General features: G+C 35.0%; 1 protein-coding gene across 1 annotated transcript in view; it reads left to right on the forward strand.

The window, feature by feature from the left end:
• CRPPA (CDP-L-ribitol pyrophosphorylase A) overlaps positions 1–17,580 on the forward strand; it is a 106,030-nt gene that overhangs the window by 21,961 nt on the left and 66,489 nt on the right. The window contains exons 3-4 of the mRNA XM_068209829.1: positions 2,072–2,221; positions 16,073–16,177. Of these exons, the coding sequence (XP_068065930.1) occupies positions 2,072–2,221; positions 16,073–16,177 (255 nt within the window). The remainder of the gene's footprint in view (positions 1–2,071; positions 2,222–16,072; positions 16,178–17,580) is intronic.

The raw sequence follows: 17,580 nt of genomic DNA on the forward strand, positions 1-17,580 counted from the left end.
GTAGCATGCTGCTCTCTCTCTTTTCCCATGACCTTCTAATTTTATAATTGTGTGTGTGTGTGTGTGAGAGACCAATTAAAATATGACGGCAGAGCAAAATAACATAGTCCAAATGCCCAGCAGCTGGGATATAGATGTAATAATCCATGTCCTTGAATCATACGAAATAGAGAGGGGACAAGTTGCAGATAATTTAGTCTCTCTACTTCTGCTATGCACAGCTTTTGCTCTAAGTACATCTGTTAAATTTACACCTCATTTAATACACTGACATATTACTAAAATTATAGTGGTGTTTAGTTTTCTCAGTTTGTCTTTTCTATTACAGAAATAAAATTTATCCTGGCTAGGACAGAAAGGTGGCCTAGATGACTTCTTGAGATTCTTTACAAACAGTTCTTTTGTGATAGCATGCTTTTTACTGACCTTTCAGTATCAATTTTGCCTTTGGATGATAGTGTTTTGCTGCATGTAGTTTTTGTGTAGGTATCTCTTTCCATGTATTAGAAAGGAAAAGTGCTTTTCAGATTTTGAGAAAGTAGTTCAGATATTTCTCTTCTCACATGTATCTTTTGAATCTTTTCTCTTCCTTCACCCTGCCCTGGTTGGTCATGCATATCAGAACTTTTTGGGCATGAGAAATTGATTCACCTCTCTGTATTCATTCTGTAAAAAAATGAACTGAGAAACTGTAGTTTGGAGTTCATAAAGTGCTCAACATGCTAACTGTGTTCACCTTTGTTTTATTTTTTAGTAGTATAAAAGGGGGAGGGAAGAGAACTTGTTCTTTCTCTTCTGAGAGGGCAAAACCTTTTTTGACTTCTGCCATTTTATGATTATCTGAGGTCAGAAATCTTCTAAGAATGGACAGGACTTATGTATTATGGCAGGATTTGCCAACAATGATAAGTAAAATTGCTCATATGTGATAAGGGACCTATTTTTTTCTGTATCAAAATTCACTAAACCTCAGAAATTCTGTGGCTGCAGTAAAAAGTGTCAAAATTCAACACTGGGAATGATTTTCTAGGTATACTGCTTTAAGATGTTGGATAATTCCACATATTTTCAAACAGCATCAATTGTTCATTTTTAATTCATCTTAAAAATTCGTAATAAGCAGTATAGTGTAAAGATAAAGTTCTCAGTCGTTAGCACTGATGGAGAGCATGCTTTTTTGCCCTGTGACTTGGTAAGCAGTATCCTACCATTGCATTCTTTTCTTCAATATTGTATGGAGCACTGTTGTCCCAATTGTCTTAAGCTGCATCCAAAGCACGTGAGCATTTGATAAGTTACTGATGAAGTGTGGGTGACTTTCTGCTATCAAAATGCCTAAAGCTACGTAGGAGAGTTCTGTTTCAGAGATGCCACAGATCTTTAATGCTATATATTGATGAAAAAAATCAAAGGTATATGTTTAATTGGTTTCAAACCAAAGCAAAACTAAAATTGAAATATAGGTATTTAAATATCTGTTCTGCAGCAGTGTTGCTGGATATTGAGTACTTTCAGATGCATCTGCTGTCTTCCCTCTGATTTCACTGGTAAGTGTGGTTACTCAGTATTTCACAGGGTGAATTCATCACAGAGGAGCAAGCTCAGTTTCCTGAAACTTTCCTTGTAGCTAGTTCTGACCCATTCAGATCAAATTGAGATCTGGGAGAGCAATAGGTGTTGTGGATTGTCAGGACTTCTCAGATGTGTCTGCTGCTGTTTGCTGTCTGAATAGACCTAGACCTGTCCTCACAGAAACTGCCTACAATGTATAAAGAAGAAAGTCTGAAGAATGAACATCTTAGATCTGTACATGTATTTGCAGTAGATGTTTATGAAGGACATAGATTTCTTTCTTTTTTTGGCAAATTGTCCCTTGAAGTGTTCTTATATAATCTTCGATTGCTACATTAATCTTGAAAGTCTCAAACAGACTAAGTAGTATGACTTACGGATTATGAGAAATAGAAAAGATAAAGGAAAAAAGATAATTTTCAAGATTTTTCGACAAAAGCTTTGTGATATAAAATAATATTGATAACATTTAGGTCTCTTGTTGTGTTTTGTTCCACAGGCAGCAGGAGCAATTCGTCCTTTAGTTTCTACTGTTATTGCCTCTGCTGCTGATGGCTGCTTGGACCACTCACTGGAACGTGCCAGGTACAGAGCGAGTGAAATGCCTCAGGCTTTCTTGTTTGATATAATCTATGAAGCATACCAACAGGTAAGATATTAAGGCTTTCTAAGACCTTTTTGCATTTACTTCATGTAAAAAGAAAAAAAAAAGATAACTTTATTTCTCTTCTTTCAAGAATAGAGCTTCAGATCTATTCAGATTTCAGATTACATCAGACTGTATGCATATTACTTCTGAGTCTTTTAAAAAAGCCTTATCATTCTAATTTATTCAATTTTTTGATTAGTTAACTTTTAACTACGAGAGGGGGAGATGGGTCTAAATGGCTGGAAAGACAAATTTGCTTTTTTTTTTTATTGTGCATTAAATAAATTACTTAAATAAGTGGGTTTATATGTTTCAAGTTAGGTGTCTGTATAAAGTATGTATTGTTGACTGAGGGTATCAGAGAGTTTTGGATGCATGGTGTACTAATGACATTTTATAGTAATTTAGTGGGATACAGGCTGTTCTAAAATACTGAGATAATATAACTTGCTACATCTAGTTAAATGTTTATTCTGTTTCTTGTTGCATGTGTATTATACATATTTTGATTAGTGGCTGAAAAGAATGTTTACTTGTCTCTGTTGTAATTTTTCATTTTTTCCTAATATATCACTTTGAAATTAACTTTATTCAGGAAAATTAAAATTGTGGGTAATTTATTAAACCCTGGCTCTTTTGCCTTAATTTGCCCTGAAGACTGCTTTCCTTTGCCCCACCCTGCATTCACAGTTTACTGGAAACATTCCAGCCTTTCGTCTCAGCACTACTTCCTTTTCATTCATCACCTTGTGGAAATTGCCTGTCCAGGTATCTTCCAGACTGACTGGAAGCAGAGCATTTCTTCATTTGTCACTTGGAAGGAATTATTTTTCATGTTCATGCTGACAGTCATGCTTCCCGTCAGTCTTTCAATTCTAAACAAGCCCAAGTTTCTGATACTCACTTTCAGAGAGTACAAAGCTTAGAAGTCACTAACAACAGAAAAATGTGAGGACAGGCAATGAAGAAGCTGTTACTTAATTGTTCAGTAATTGTTTTCCTTAGAAATGTTGGCACAAATTCTATGTCATACACTTTATGCTTGATACTTGAAGATATTAAATGCTGAAGATGAAGGACTATCCAAAATTAAGAGCTACTCAAGTGATTGAACTAGCTTCAACCTTTTTGCTTCTGATAGGAGGCAGGAGGTTGTTCTTAGTATATGACACACAGCTGATACTTCTGACATTCTGCCTTGAATGTAGTGAGTATAATCATAAGAAATGTATCCTCTATGTGCATAAGAACACATCTCAAGAGACAACTGCTACTGTTGGTTATACAGCCCTTTTTGATGTGTATCTCTTTCAGCAAATTTGATGTTTATGTGCTGTTTCTTGCAACCACCTTCCCCTCCACCCCCCAAACTACCCAGTACTTTTTCTACTGTGTTTGCTTATAATTTGCAAATACAGTAGAGCTGGCAAATACATAAAAAGCTCTTGTCCTAAATGCCTCACTCAGAAGACAACTATAATTGCAGTTCCTATGCTCCTCTGAATAGAGTTTTTTTCTCACATATGCATTCCATCAGTCTTCTTTTTTGTATCCCTGCTCTTTCAAGAACAAGCCACCAAAGTTGTTAGAAGCAACCAAGGCTATGGTTTCTTGCCCCCAGTTTCCTTTGCTTTGGCTAAATTCTGGTCATTTTAATGCTCTGTGCCTGGACCCTTGGGAAGTATAACACTTTGCTAAAATCTCTCAACTCATATTGTTTCCTAATAATTTATGTTTCAATGGTGTCTAGCTGTCCAAGTCAAGGATTAAGACCCTATTGTTCTGGGAACTGTACAAACAAATAAAAAAAGACAGATAATCGTTGTCCTGAAAAACCTACTCAAGCTACCGTAGGACAGATTTTTATAGGCATGGATGCAGCTTATGATGCTTTCTAAATATTAACGTATCCCTAATCAATTCCCATAGCCTGGTGAAGGTAAGTACCATTGTACAGATGAATAAAGAAGAGAAAATAATTTTGTTACTCATGTTGCAAGTCATTCATGAAGCTGGGAGTGGAATTTGTTTTGGCTGACTCTGCCTGGGATCATGATCCTATGGCTGTGTATTTTATACAGTTGTGACCTTTATGCAACAACAGTGTGGGGAAAAACAACAGTCAAACATGCATTCCTTGGAAAGAAACCATCCATTCGAATTAGTGCTTCGAGTAACACAGGCTTTTCAGTTTCACAGTGGGTAATGTGGAATACTGCTTTCAAACTCCATCTCTATGTAAATGCACCATCGGATGTGAGTAGATAGGTTTAGAGTGTTGACTTCCAGATGTGTTTGTGAATGTAAGATCTCTAAACATATTTACCACAAAGTTGTGAAATTCAGTTAAACGTTAGTTATCTGACCCTTACAGGTTTGCTATCAGCAGTCTTTTTCTTTTTTGTCTCTTGTCTGGTAGCAATCTGGGAAGAGCAGACTAGAGGTCCTTCTCCTTTGATTGCTGCTTTAAATTTATCTAGAAGTAGAACAGAGTAAGGTATTAACATTATTAATACATGAAAAAATATATTTGTATGATCTTTACCAAATTAAGTAATTTCCTTAGAAAACATTTTCCATTTCTAGCTCAAATAAAAAAAGTATAGTAATGATCTGGGGAAAAATATGTGTCCTGTTGAATCTCCTCTAATTAATTTTATATACAAATACCAAAGATTGATTTACAATAATATCTTAAAATGTATGTGTACTACAGGGAATCCCCTTTTCATTTGGCACTGAAAATCCAGGACAGATTTTGAGGAATTCAGACAGGTTGTTCATCTGCATTTCATTGTGATGCATTTAATTTAGTTTTTGGTCTTACATCTTCCCTGTTGCCTAAAACATGTATTCCAAACAGATCTTTATTCAGATATATATTACTTTCTGATTTAACTGTTACGATGTCAAGACTTCTGACTTCATAACTGTTAACTTTCAAATTTATGCAATTTCTAAGATTTATAACATTTATAAAAGTTACAACTTTTATTTGTACAATGTGTATCTGGCTCAGGGTAGACAAGTGACTAATGCAAGCAACTGCAAGGGGAGAAAGAACTGTATTTATTGTGTCAGGGTCTTGCAGGTGGGAGGCTTTATGTTAGCCAGGGGTTTTCCTTGGGATTTTAGGTAAAAGGATGTATAAATTTGTTAAGGGGATAAATGTGATGTTGCATCACTACTCATAGTTCTGGTATATCCTAATTTGTGAGCTCTCTTTTCCTCAACAATGTAATGAACCACAGTAAATGGACGAATTAGAAAATTTAAAACCAAAAATACAAATCTCTAATAACTAGTAAAACCTCGGGAATAGTTGTAAAAAATGGCAGAATCCATTGTTTATTTCAATTCTGAACTATCTGGGACAAAATCAGCCAATTGAATTTTTAAAACTTATTTTTATTCTGTTATAACAAATTCCTGATCTTTAAAAATATCTGTTTCTTTTCTATTTTTATCAATCCCAAGGAAAATCAGGAAAGTTTAAGTGGTAATTGAAAATCCATCCTTTCCAAAGATAGCATATAAGGGATAGATTCCTTAGACCATATTTGTTCATTTTTGCTTAAGGTAGTTTCATGTTTCTGTTCCACTTCTTAATTTAAATAGAAACAAATGGGGAGTATGATCCTGCAAGCCTGGGAGGAGGTGGGTGAGGGAAAGACTTCACTTACCAGAAGTCAAGTGTTCCCTGGAGCAGTACCTTTTAAAAGAATAAGAGTATCAGGAAGTCAGGTAGACTACAATTTTCCTTTAATCTGAGTAGGCTGAGACTGACTTTTGTAATACTAGTTTTTGACATATTGTGAAATGCACAAAGATCTCAAAGGGGTTTTTTTGTCTTTACACAAAGCATCTTGTAGTGTCCTGTCATGTGTTTTGTACAAAGTAATGCAACCACAATATATAAAGGCAGAAATACTCAAAGCATTGAACACTTGAAATATATCTGCTAAAGCAAGAAAGGTAACAGGAACATTTAAAAAGCTTTACTCTTCCACGATCTGGAAGAGAAACAACCAAAAATGGAAGCAGAAGAGGAGTGGTAGGTAGGAGATTCTGACCAGGTTCTATGTCAGATATGTGAACAAACAGCCCTGGTAAGATGATACAATGGTTAAGGAGTTGTCAGCATGAATGTGAGGAATACCAGAGTGTTGCTCATCAATGCCACCAGTCCAGGGAAGTCAAGAACCTTGTGAGAGGAAATAGCTACAAACAGCTGAAAAAAGAGCAGGACATGTTAGAATGCTATTCTGCAGGAATCCTTCATATGTGAGTGGAATGGCAAAGTCTGATCACTAATTCAAAATTAAGGGATAGCTTTTTAAGAATCTTATTTTAAAAATGCACTTTTTTTTTCTGCTGATCATTTATATTATCTTACAATTTCCTCAAGATCTGCTATACCTGTGGAAATTTATTGCAAGAATGACACACTTTTTTGGGGAAGGTGGGGTGTTTGTATTACATATATAGTTAATTTAATCATCTGTTGATAGTAGACTTTATGCAGAGTATGGAAGTTTATATTTAGCTAATCAGAACAATGAAGCTGATGTAAAAAAAAAATAGGACCAGGAAGCAGGAATACTCATTTAAGGAGAATGAGCTTCAACATGTTTAGAGACATTTCTCAGATTCGTCTGTAAACTCCTTACAGCTATGCACACAGATCAGTGTGATCTTAGGGATTCTATCTATTCTGTGTAGAAAATATGTAGAGATTGGTACTTTTTGGGACTACACTAAATTGGTGTATCTGTTCATAGCCAACATCAACCACTCTGAATATTAAGCAATTGCATTTTCTTATGGGCCGTTACAACATCTGCCTGCATAGGAGAGAACAGCTATATATAAACATAGTAATGACAAGATACAAAACAATAGTGTGTCAGAGAGAATCATTCACATACTTTGATGCTGAATTCTGGGAGGCAGATGTTCTTCCACTCCCCCAAAAAATCATTGCAAGATGTCCACAAATTGGGTGGAGATGGGGAAAAGAGATAGTCTGCAAACTGTCCAACCTGGTCATTAGGAGAAGAAAAGGAAATCCTAAAATGGTTCTCCTTTAAAAAACCCCTAAAAATGGGGACTATTCTTCAGGGAAGATCTTGCCAGACTAAGAAAGGAAGTTGGCTATTGTTAGGGCCATTGTAAAAGTATTTGCTCAAAGTATTGTCTTTTCTGTATGTAAATAATAGGGAGTGTATTCCATGTGGATTTTGTAAACTTCTAAAGTACTTTTTGAAAGGGCACAAAATTACTGGGATTCTTTTTCAAACATGTGTGAAGCATTTTAGTATCCTCTGTAGCAGGGAAGTGCAGTCAGCTGTAGCAGTTTAGCAATATTTTGGCATAGGTCAGGCAAAGTCCTTCGAGGCAAAATGTCTAGACTGATTTGGGGATTTTCCTGTGGCTTCGTTCTTTGTTAAAAACATCAATGTCTGTCAAATTATTATTGCCAGGAGCAACAAGCGATTAGATGAATGATAGTAGACAAATTATTGACTAAAACCTTGGCAACTTTGGGAGAAAGGGTCAGATTCAGAAAAAGGACTGAAGGATCAAGATATAAGTGAGTCAGAATTTGGTCATTTAATTCTAGTGCTGAAATCCTGAAAAAACCACTGCTTATCCCCTTACCAAGATTAAAGATATCTGAATCTTCAAGGCACCTCAACCTTTATTTTTAACGTTCACCAAACATGAAACTTTGCATATATCAAGGCATGTAGGTTGTCACCAAGGTTGACCAACCTAATACTTTGTCTTCTGTAAGCATTCAGCTGGGGATAAATTTTTGTCTGGTTCTATTCCATCCTGAGTTAGTGGTATGGGTCAGAGCTGTCCATTTTTGTAGTGTAAAAGCACTGAAAAAGAGATCACCATTGTTTGAAACATATGACAAATAGTGCATAAAATATATATGGTTTATTATAAGTTGTACTGGGTTGTTTCTTGGCCTTTGTCTTTTTAAAAAATGCTTCAGTAATGTTATATTAAGTGTATTGTGTTGTAAGGATGATCATTTAACCTAATTCTTATTCAAATGGATTTTGCAGTTTCTGTATGCTCTGTGTGTTCATCCACTTCCTTTTCTACATCCCCAGGCTCTGGTGACTCACTTTACTTTTGTAGTTTATAGTTATATGTTCAGGTCTTATAAATATATGCCATGTCACAATGTTATTGTATTTGTCCTAATTCTTCATTCCAGTTTGTGTCTATAGGTATTCTTTCTCATTAAAGGTATTCTGAAATACTGAATCAATAAGTGATTTGTGAATTAGGCAAGAGCTGGCTACACTAATACTAATCTTGTTGTATGATTTGTATGAAGGCAGTACTACAAATCAATGCTCTTCTTTGTATGGAGTCCTAAAGGCAGCATTCTTCCATCTGCCTATATAACAGGTAATTACAGTTTTAGTGTAACCGCCTACTTGGTAGGCCCAAGTAAGCTGGATACTCAGTTAAATAGGTTTTTTGAAATTCCCAGCCCTAGTTTTGATTATTGTGTACTACTTGTATGAAGATGGCAAATATCTGTGACTTTTTCAATGTACAATCTAAGCATATGAAATAATCTAACAAAAGGAAGCCTTTCTGATATTTTATTGTCATTAGGATTTTAGATATCATGGTTTGACAATGAAATCTGTGTACTCCTAAATGTTAGAAGATAATCTATTTCTTCTTACATGAGAAATTTTGCATTATTAACAGCACCTTTCATTGTTGTGGTCCATTTCAGCTTTGATTTTATGACTTTAGTCAAATTTAAAAAAAAAATTATTTGGAACTTCAACAGAACCTGAGTTCTGTTCCATTTAATACAGGCTGAAAGCTGGTAATTTTTTCTTGTTTTGATGCAAAATTGCTATGGCACTAATTTTTTGATAAGGCAGTTTTGCAGAGGTTCTGCCTTTCTCCATTCATTGTCAGGCTAATGAATGCAGACTGTTGTTTAACTGCAGTGCTGTCAACCTCACCTAAATGAATATCCTAATTTGTATACTCTGCAGGTTGCAGCTCTGAGATATTTTCCAAAGAGATATGTTATTTCATCTGGCATCTTTTTACCCTGGCAACTTTGCCCTGAGGAGCAGGGAGGAATAAATAATTTTTCCTATACTTAAAGCCTACCAGTTCTAAAAAATACATTTCAGGGTAAATGTGCTAAAAGAAATTTTGTTAGTAATGCTTTCTTTTATTCAAAAAGTGAAGCTAGATTGGTGGTCTGGAGGAAACTATGCTAGTTTAGATAGCTCTGCACTTGATTAGTTCTTTGGCGCAATGGTAGAGCCAGGATATTGTTTGAATCCCCACCTTGCCCTAATTAAATTCTGCCACAAGAATGTTTGGAGAGATTCTAATGCCTTGCACAAGAAAAAAAAAGTTTTTGCTAATGGGATAATTACTTCCATTTTATGTCACTCCTCATCCTGTAGGATCTCAAAGAACTTTGCAAATTCACATATTAGCTCTTGGAACTATTTGCTGCAGTGGTGCAAAGCTTCTACTCCATGGGTGAAATTTGGCATCTCTATGGCAGTGAAAAGGCATTTTGTCTTCAGATATAATTTGGAAGGTGTATGTTAAGGAGACACAATGCAAATATTCAAGTTGGAAGTTAGATTGGATTATGAAAATACTATTGTGTCACTGGATTTACCCTGGTAAGTGTCCTGTATCCATGAGAATCACCTGTTTGGCACAGGCTCAGAAAATGCTGAATACTGAGTGAGGATTCTGGTACCCCTTCTATGGGAGACCACCCACCTAAATTGTCATCTGCTGCTTGTTCTGAGATAGTAACAAAGAAGACAAAGTAGTGAAGCTAGAGGTTTTAATCTCTTGTTATTGACAGTTTGGTGTATTGAAAGGCAATGAAAAGGACCATTTATGATCTTGCATAATTCAAAAAGTGATTTTTCTGAAGTAAATTGTTACAAGAGTGAATAATCTTAAAAAAAATTAAAATTTGAAATTGCATTTTAGCTTGGCCTGAATTTGGCTCACCTTTGCTTCCAACCTTGATTAAATTATCTGTTGGTTTCTTAATGTTATAATGTGATGTATTTAGAAATCTCTTTATTGGAAAAATGTGAACAATCACTTCTTCAAATATTCTTAGAATAACCTAAATAATCTGTATTTTCTACATTAGGGCAAGATTTTTCTTGTCTTTGTCTTGTCCAAATAATTCTTTCCCAAGTATTTTTCCAATTTGCAAGATAATTTAAAAAGTGTAAACAATGAGTCCTAACAGAGTGTTTTGACTACTACTTTTGTCACATAGATTATTGACATTTTCTTATTTCTTCATGTTGTAACTAAAATATGGGTGTATATATTTAGTGTACTTGGAAGCAGCATGAGTACCAGAATATTGCAATGAGCAATCAGGAAGTGTTCGGGGTCTAATGGCAGATTGCCAGGAAATCATGGCATGTATGGAAAAGGCACTTGCAGTTGCTGAAAGGTTTTGGGATATAGATACAGGTCTGTATAAAAACAGGTTTGCAAAATTCTGTTAGTGAGTAAACTGCTGTTATCTTTGTTCTCTTCACTGCTACTGCATCTGGATGTTTGTCACAACAGTTTTAATAATTAACTACAGTAAAAATAGTTTCAAAGATGAGATAATCTGGTTTTACATTGATCTCAGTGTTTCCTCATTCATGTTTCCTCCTTCTGTTTGCTGCTTCTGCTGTCTCTCATTTAGCTGTGGCATATTGATGTAGGCTGAGTGCTTGCTGCAAATCCACTGTTGGATTCAGCATTTTTTTTTGTTTCAGTGGTAATGTGTGTGGCAAAAAATATCTTTATGAAATATGATAAAAATAGGCCAATTCAGGTTCAGTGAGAGTTTGTGCCTACTTCTTTTCTTAACTCAGTAAAATGTTCCTGATGCTGAATGTTCATGATGTACTCTGGAACTTCAGCAGTGGAAACTTGATTTGCCAGGATGTGGAAAAATCCTAAAGCTCTGCTATTGTTGATTAGTTATGCATTTTAAGTGCAAGTGTTCTGATATTGTTACTGAATTGATTTACATGGGAGGACAAAATGGAGATGCTGCTGACAGTGGAAAAAGTGCTAAAGATTACACAGTCAAGGGTTACAGAATTGTAAATGCTGGCTCTACACAGGCTTTAAAGATACCTGTGTAAAGGAGCATATCTGAAAAATTTCTTTCAGATAACGCATAAAAGAATATTGTTTTGTGTCATTATGAACTAAGGAATGATGAAAATATAAGAAAATAAGAGTCCTGTATTAAACCTTTATTTTAATCTGTGCTGGTTCTGTTGTAGGGTTGCGAATTCCCATATAAAGATACAGTAAATTAGTGTTGAAAGTATTTTATTGGAAATAAGTAAGCATATGGACTATTAGTAAATACCAGGGAGACACAGGCAGCATAGCTGCTCTTTTCTCTAACCTCTTAATCTATGTTTACACCTTACATTTTAGGAAGTAGTAGTATTTTTCAAAATGTGTTCAAACAAATTTGGGGGAAAGAGGAAGAAGACTTTGTGTAATGCTAAAATCTGTATCTTGTTCCACTCGTAGCACTTTATTCAAACATCCACTCTTGGAAAATAAACAAAAAACTACCCACAAGAAAGTGTCCCCAAATCTATGTATTAGAATGCCTTTGAATATTCAAAAATACAAAAGCATTTTTAAATAACATATTTCCTTCTGTGTCATTTAAATAGCTAAACTATTATGTTTTCTTTCTTTTGTGGATATGTTCTGTGCCAATATTTCCAGCTGTTTCCATCATTTCAAATCTGTGGTCTGAAACTTAAACTATGTCTATTGTTTCACAAAGCTATGTGTGCATGTCAAGTTCAGTTAACTGTACACTGTCAAACTTATGTTAAAAAGGCTTTCAGTAATAAAGGGGTTTTAGAAAGAATAAGAGTTTTAAACACATTTTTGTATTGTTAATTGAATCTAGATGTACACTGAATTACATACAGAAGACTTAGAATGAGAATGGTTGTATACCTGGGTCATAAGAATTTTCTTCACAAATATTCTGGAATTCTTGTAGAATCTTAGAATATCCTGAGTTGGAAGGGACTATAAGGATCACTGAATCCAACTCCTAGCTCTTCAGAGGACATTCCCAGTAGTCCCACCACCTAATAGCATTGTCCAAATGTTCCTTGAACTCTGCCAGGCTTGGTGCTGGATCACTTCCTTGGGGAGCCTTCTCCTTCCCTCTGCATGAAGAACTGCTTCCTACTGTCCATCCTAAGCCTCCACTGACAGAGCTTCAGGCCATTCCTTTGGGTCTTGTCACTGATCACCACAGAGAAGAGATCAGTGTCTGCCTTTCTGCTTCCTCGTGTAAGGAAGTTGTAACTGCAATGAGATCTCCCCTCAGTCTCCTCTCCTCCAGGCTGAGCAGACCTAGTGACCTCAGCTATTCCTCATATGGCTCCCTCTCAAGGCCCTTCAGCATCTTTGTTACCCTCCTTTGGACACTCGTTAATAGTTTTGTGTCTTTTTTATGTTGAGGCACCCTAACACTGCCCCCAGCACTCGAGGTGAGGCTGTCCCAGTGCAGAGCAGAGTGGGACAATCCCTGCCCTTGACTGGCTGGCGATGCTGTGCCTGATGCAGGACTGTTTTTGTAGGTGCTCTATAATAATGCTTAATTTGTTAACTGAATTTCTTAGGGCAATATAGAAGCTTTAGAATTCTGCACTTTAAATATGGATTTAAAATTTCACATGTGAAGGTGTTTAGCATGAGATGGTATATAAACAGCTGGCCTTGTGCTGCTACTTCATTTCATTGTTCTCTGACATCAGCGTATCAGACTTGGAGAACAGTACACTCTGACAATATGTTTAGGTTGAAACAATTACAGATAATTAGAGTGGTAAATGTCATGATATACAAGTATTAGTGAAATATGTTTTTAATTATTACGTCACTTTGTGTCATATTTCATCCCTTGAAGCAAGCAATACTATGAAGATGCCTTAGCCCATTTATGGAACTTCTCCACTCCCTACTAATTTTCTGTGATTAATACCTTGCTAAAAAGTTGGAATTGCTTAGTTTTGTCCTAGTTGCATCAATTACCCATATATTTAAAAATGTTATATTTTAAAGTAAATTCTTTCACAGTTAAATTTGTTTCTGAATTTTTCTCTTCCATTCTGAAGCAAAAATAAACATATATGGGTGTTTTTAATCTGTATGTTATTCACATTAGTGGAAAATTGTTTGTGTTCTATCAGAAAATTTTCCTTTATAACAAAATTAAAGAAGGAAACATTTTGGTAATAAATATTTGGAATTGAAATTTACTAGGCCATTTCTGGTTTTACTGGCCCTTTATCTCTGTACTTCTTTACTTGAGGGCTCACTGCATTTCTATGTATTTTTGAGATCGAGTTCCCTATTCCTTTGTCTTCTTTATTGCCCTTTTTTGTATCCTGTTTATTTAAATTTCTGCTTAATATAAAAATGTTCCAAAGTGTTTTTTGAAATCCTTTCCTTTTGAAGTTACTCTGTGTTCTTGTGTCCATTTTGTTTTGTAACTCAAGCTAAAAAACTGTAAAGAACAATAACATTTAAAGTACTTTTCTAAGTTGTCTGACAAACTAAAATGACATAATTCACTGATTTAAATAACATAAAAGTGATAGCTATGTTTTTTTCTAGGATGTCTGTGTGTATGAGCATTGCAATTCAGATGTGTAATGCCAATGAATCCCTTGATTTTCACTCATACATTATAAAACAAGAATAGAAACTAAAAATTTTCTTCATCTGTTTTAATAAACTTCTTCAGGAAGTTAATAAAAACAATGACAGGTTTTATTGCAGTACTCTCTTTTGGTTCTTTTATCCACTGAAATTTTTACATGCTTGACAATTTTGAATTCTCGAATCCTGGAGGGCACTGGAAATTACAGAGCACAGTATCTTTGAAACGTGAGTTTGTAGACACATGATTAAATTTGACATAGGGGGATTGTCTGTAAAAGAAAGCTTATGTATTGCAGAGCTAATTTCCATTCTTTAAGGACTTCACTGGCATCTTGTTTGAGGTTGATTGAGGTGATAACAGCCTAAGTGCATTAATAAGATGTTTCACAGAAGCTTTTACTGAAGATACTTGAAGGAAACTTAAAGATTTAGGATAAGAGAAAGGATTTACCAGAGCAGATTATTTGTTAGAGGATAAGAAACAAGGTCAAGTGCATGACCAGTTTTCATTGCAGTAAATCACCACTGGAGTTTCATGATGGTCTGTACTGAGACCCCTGCAGTTATTTTGTTCATAAATAATTTGAAACAGGAAGTGGAGGTGTGCATATTTTTTTCTGCATATTAGAGATGAGGGCTAACTGAGAAGGTTTGTAGAAGGATATTATGATAAAATTCGTAGATAAATGTAGATATATGGAGGACAAAATGGTTGATTAAAGTTTTGAAGTAGTTTCCACCCATGAATAGATATTGATCTCTTTATCTGTGGAAAGATGTAAGAAGAAATGTGGTTGAGTATTTTGAAGGGTTGAGAAGGTGGTTTTTCTGTCAGAATAATAGAGCATGTGATGAAAAGAGTGATGAATGAGATACTCCCTGCTGTAGTTGCTAAAAAATACTGCTATTCAAAAAATAATTGGGTAAATTTAGTTTTCCTGTAATTCACTGAGTGCTGTTAAGGCAGTCACTTCTGGTTCAGTGTGTCCCTCAGGGACTTTTTATTATAGGGATTTCTGAAGCCAGAATAATGGCTTTATATGAGGCAAAGGGAGCATTCTGGGAAAGTAAGAAAATATTATTGCCTTGTTCTTTCTTACTTATTGTTGACAATCACTCTCAAATAGAGACTGGATAGTGTGCTAGCCAGCCTGTGATCTTCTCAAATACCTCCATTTTTCAATAAAAGATACTATCTTAAGTTATCCTTGTTACATGGAATTTGTGTTTCTGGACGGACTGGTAATTTAGAAAGTAGAACTTTCTTATCTTAGCCTAATTCATCTTGAGGTAGTCCTGACTGGAAAGCTCCCTGTTCCTGCTTTTCTGCCTATATTTTGGCTCAGAAGATTCTTCTCCCTACTCAGTTTTTCATTAATGAGGTTCTTATAATCAGTATCAATAGGAAGCCAAACTGCTTGGGAAGGGTGTGTTAAGAGAATAATATCTTTTCTAGATGTCTAAAAGGTAGATAAACCTTTGTTTGGTGTGGTTTTTTTTTTTTTTTAATCTGTAAGGATCATGGAGCAGCACGGGACTGCTATTTTCTATGCAGATAACTGGAGAAAAAGATAGAGGGAATCACATAAGGAATACAGAAGTTCTTACTTCCTACCATCCCTTTTTTGATGCTGCAATAACCAAAAGAGCATTTGAAGAGTCATGGTTCTGCATCTATTAAATTGTTCCTGTACTCTAAAGGTTTGTCACTGGAAGGTCAGTGGTGTCTATGGGTGAGGCATCTCTCAACTCCATCAAGAATTTTTTTATACATGTAACTTCTCATTCATTTATTTAACAATGTAAAGGTTTAGCAAGGTATTTGCAGCATCTAACTGAATTAATCTGTTCTTATAAAGTGTTTATTTACTTCTGTAAGACTTTGCTGAATAGCCACAATTTGGCATAAGCTTCTTGGAATAGTTTTATTTCTGATCCATGCTGAACCTGTGTGCCTAATACAGATGTATTACTATGGATAAGACTGTTGAGATGTAAGGTTTCATTAATGAAAGAAAATGTGTTATTACTTAGAAATATCTAAGACTAATTTAGGATATTTTTTTTTTATTTTTTAATTTACTACAGTGTACAGACTATGACCTGGATTATGGAACTGAATGTTTGCATCTGGCTCTGAAATACTGTAAAACAAATGCCAAACTTGTTGAAGGAACAGCTGACCTCTGGAAGGTAAAGACAATAATAATATCTAGTTCTATATATATATAATTTAAAATTAATAACATTTGTGTATTACCATAAAAATTCAGATGTGTTTTCAATTGCAATTTAGGCTTTTCTATTTCATTTTTCAGAATTGGTTTTGTCTGAGCTCTTTTTAGAGCTCATTATTGTAGAGAGACTTGGGCAGGTGTTACTTGAGTTAATCAATAAAGCCAGCATTTTCCTGTAAATAGGAAAAACATCTAGTATTTGAATGACCTGAGAGTCTGTAAAACTATAAATCTGTAATCTCCAAAATGAAGAATTTTCTTTTATAATATGAGCTTTATCCTGCTATTTCTATATCTTTTGTCTCTTTTCCTCCACTTTTCCTGTGAGGACATCACTTTTTTTTCTTATGCCAAATACCTGGCTATCATTAATTTGATTTTTAGAGTAGTTCATTACATTCAGTAACACTGTAATATTTAAGACCTCTTCAAAAAATCTTTAAAATTTTTTTAAACATCATTTAACTTGTCTGGTAATCTGGTAGGTTCCTGATGAATGACAAAGCAGCTGTGTGTACAGATACCAAAGCATATATCCCTTCTACTTCAAAGTATTGCATATCATTGATTTGGATGGTGGGACATTATTCGTTTTTAGTAGCTATTGTGTCAAGCAATTTAAAAGTTTTTTCTATTTTATTTTATTAATTACCACACTGAAGGAGCTGGAAGCAGCTCAAATCACTGTATCTGTCATTGACAGTAAATTTCCTCCAATGAGACATTATTTCTAATAGTATAACCATAAATCTTCAAGTCTTTCATAAAAAGCAAAGGCAATTTCCTGAATCTGCAGTGCAAGTTTCCTGTGCAATTTAACAGCAAAATTTACTTGTGCATTGGTTGCATACAGAACTTGTTTTGATATCTTGCTGGGGGCATATAGTCTTTCTGAAACAGCATATGGTCTGTTTTCCTATTTAGTCTTCTGAGGGACAGATTATGTCATGCATATTTACATAACACAATTTTTGGGATGGTTTCATTGTCCGCATTGCAAAACATGGTACTTATGTGAAGGGTAGCAAAATACACCACTAATGCTTATTTAGCTCATTATAGTGTTCATCTGGTTCTTTGTAGATAATACTGATGTCCAGCAGATAAATGTAGCTTAGAATGACAGAATAATTAAGTCTGAATGAAATAGATAGATGTCATCTGGTCCTACACCTTGCTGAAAGTGGGACCAGGCTAGTTATATTAGGCAGTGCCGGGCCTTGTCCAGCTACATTTTGAGTTTCACAGGCTCTCTGGGGAAGACAATTCTAGTGAATATCACCTTGTGTGGGGACTTTTTTCAGAATATTTCATCAACATTTGCCTTACTCTCTCTTGCACTGGGAAAGGAAGAAAGGA

Source organism: Anomalospiza imberbis, chromosome 1, assembly GCF_031753505.1.
Source record: "Anomalospiza imberbis isolate Cuckoo-Finch-1a 21T00152 chromosome 1, ASM3175350v1, whole genome shotgun sequence".
Classification (NCBI taxonomy): Eukaryota; Metazoa; Chordata; class Aves; order Passeriformes; family Viduidae; genus Anomalospiza; species Anomalospiza imberbis.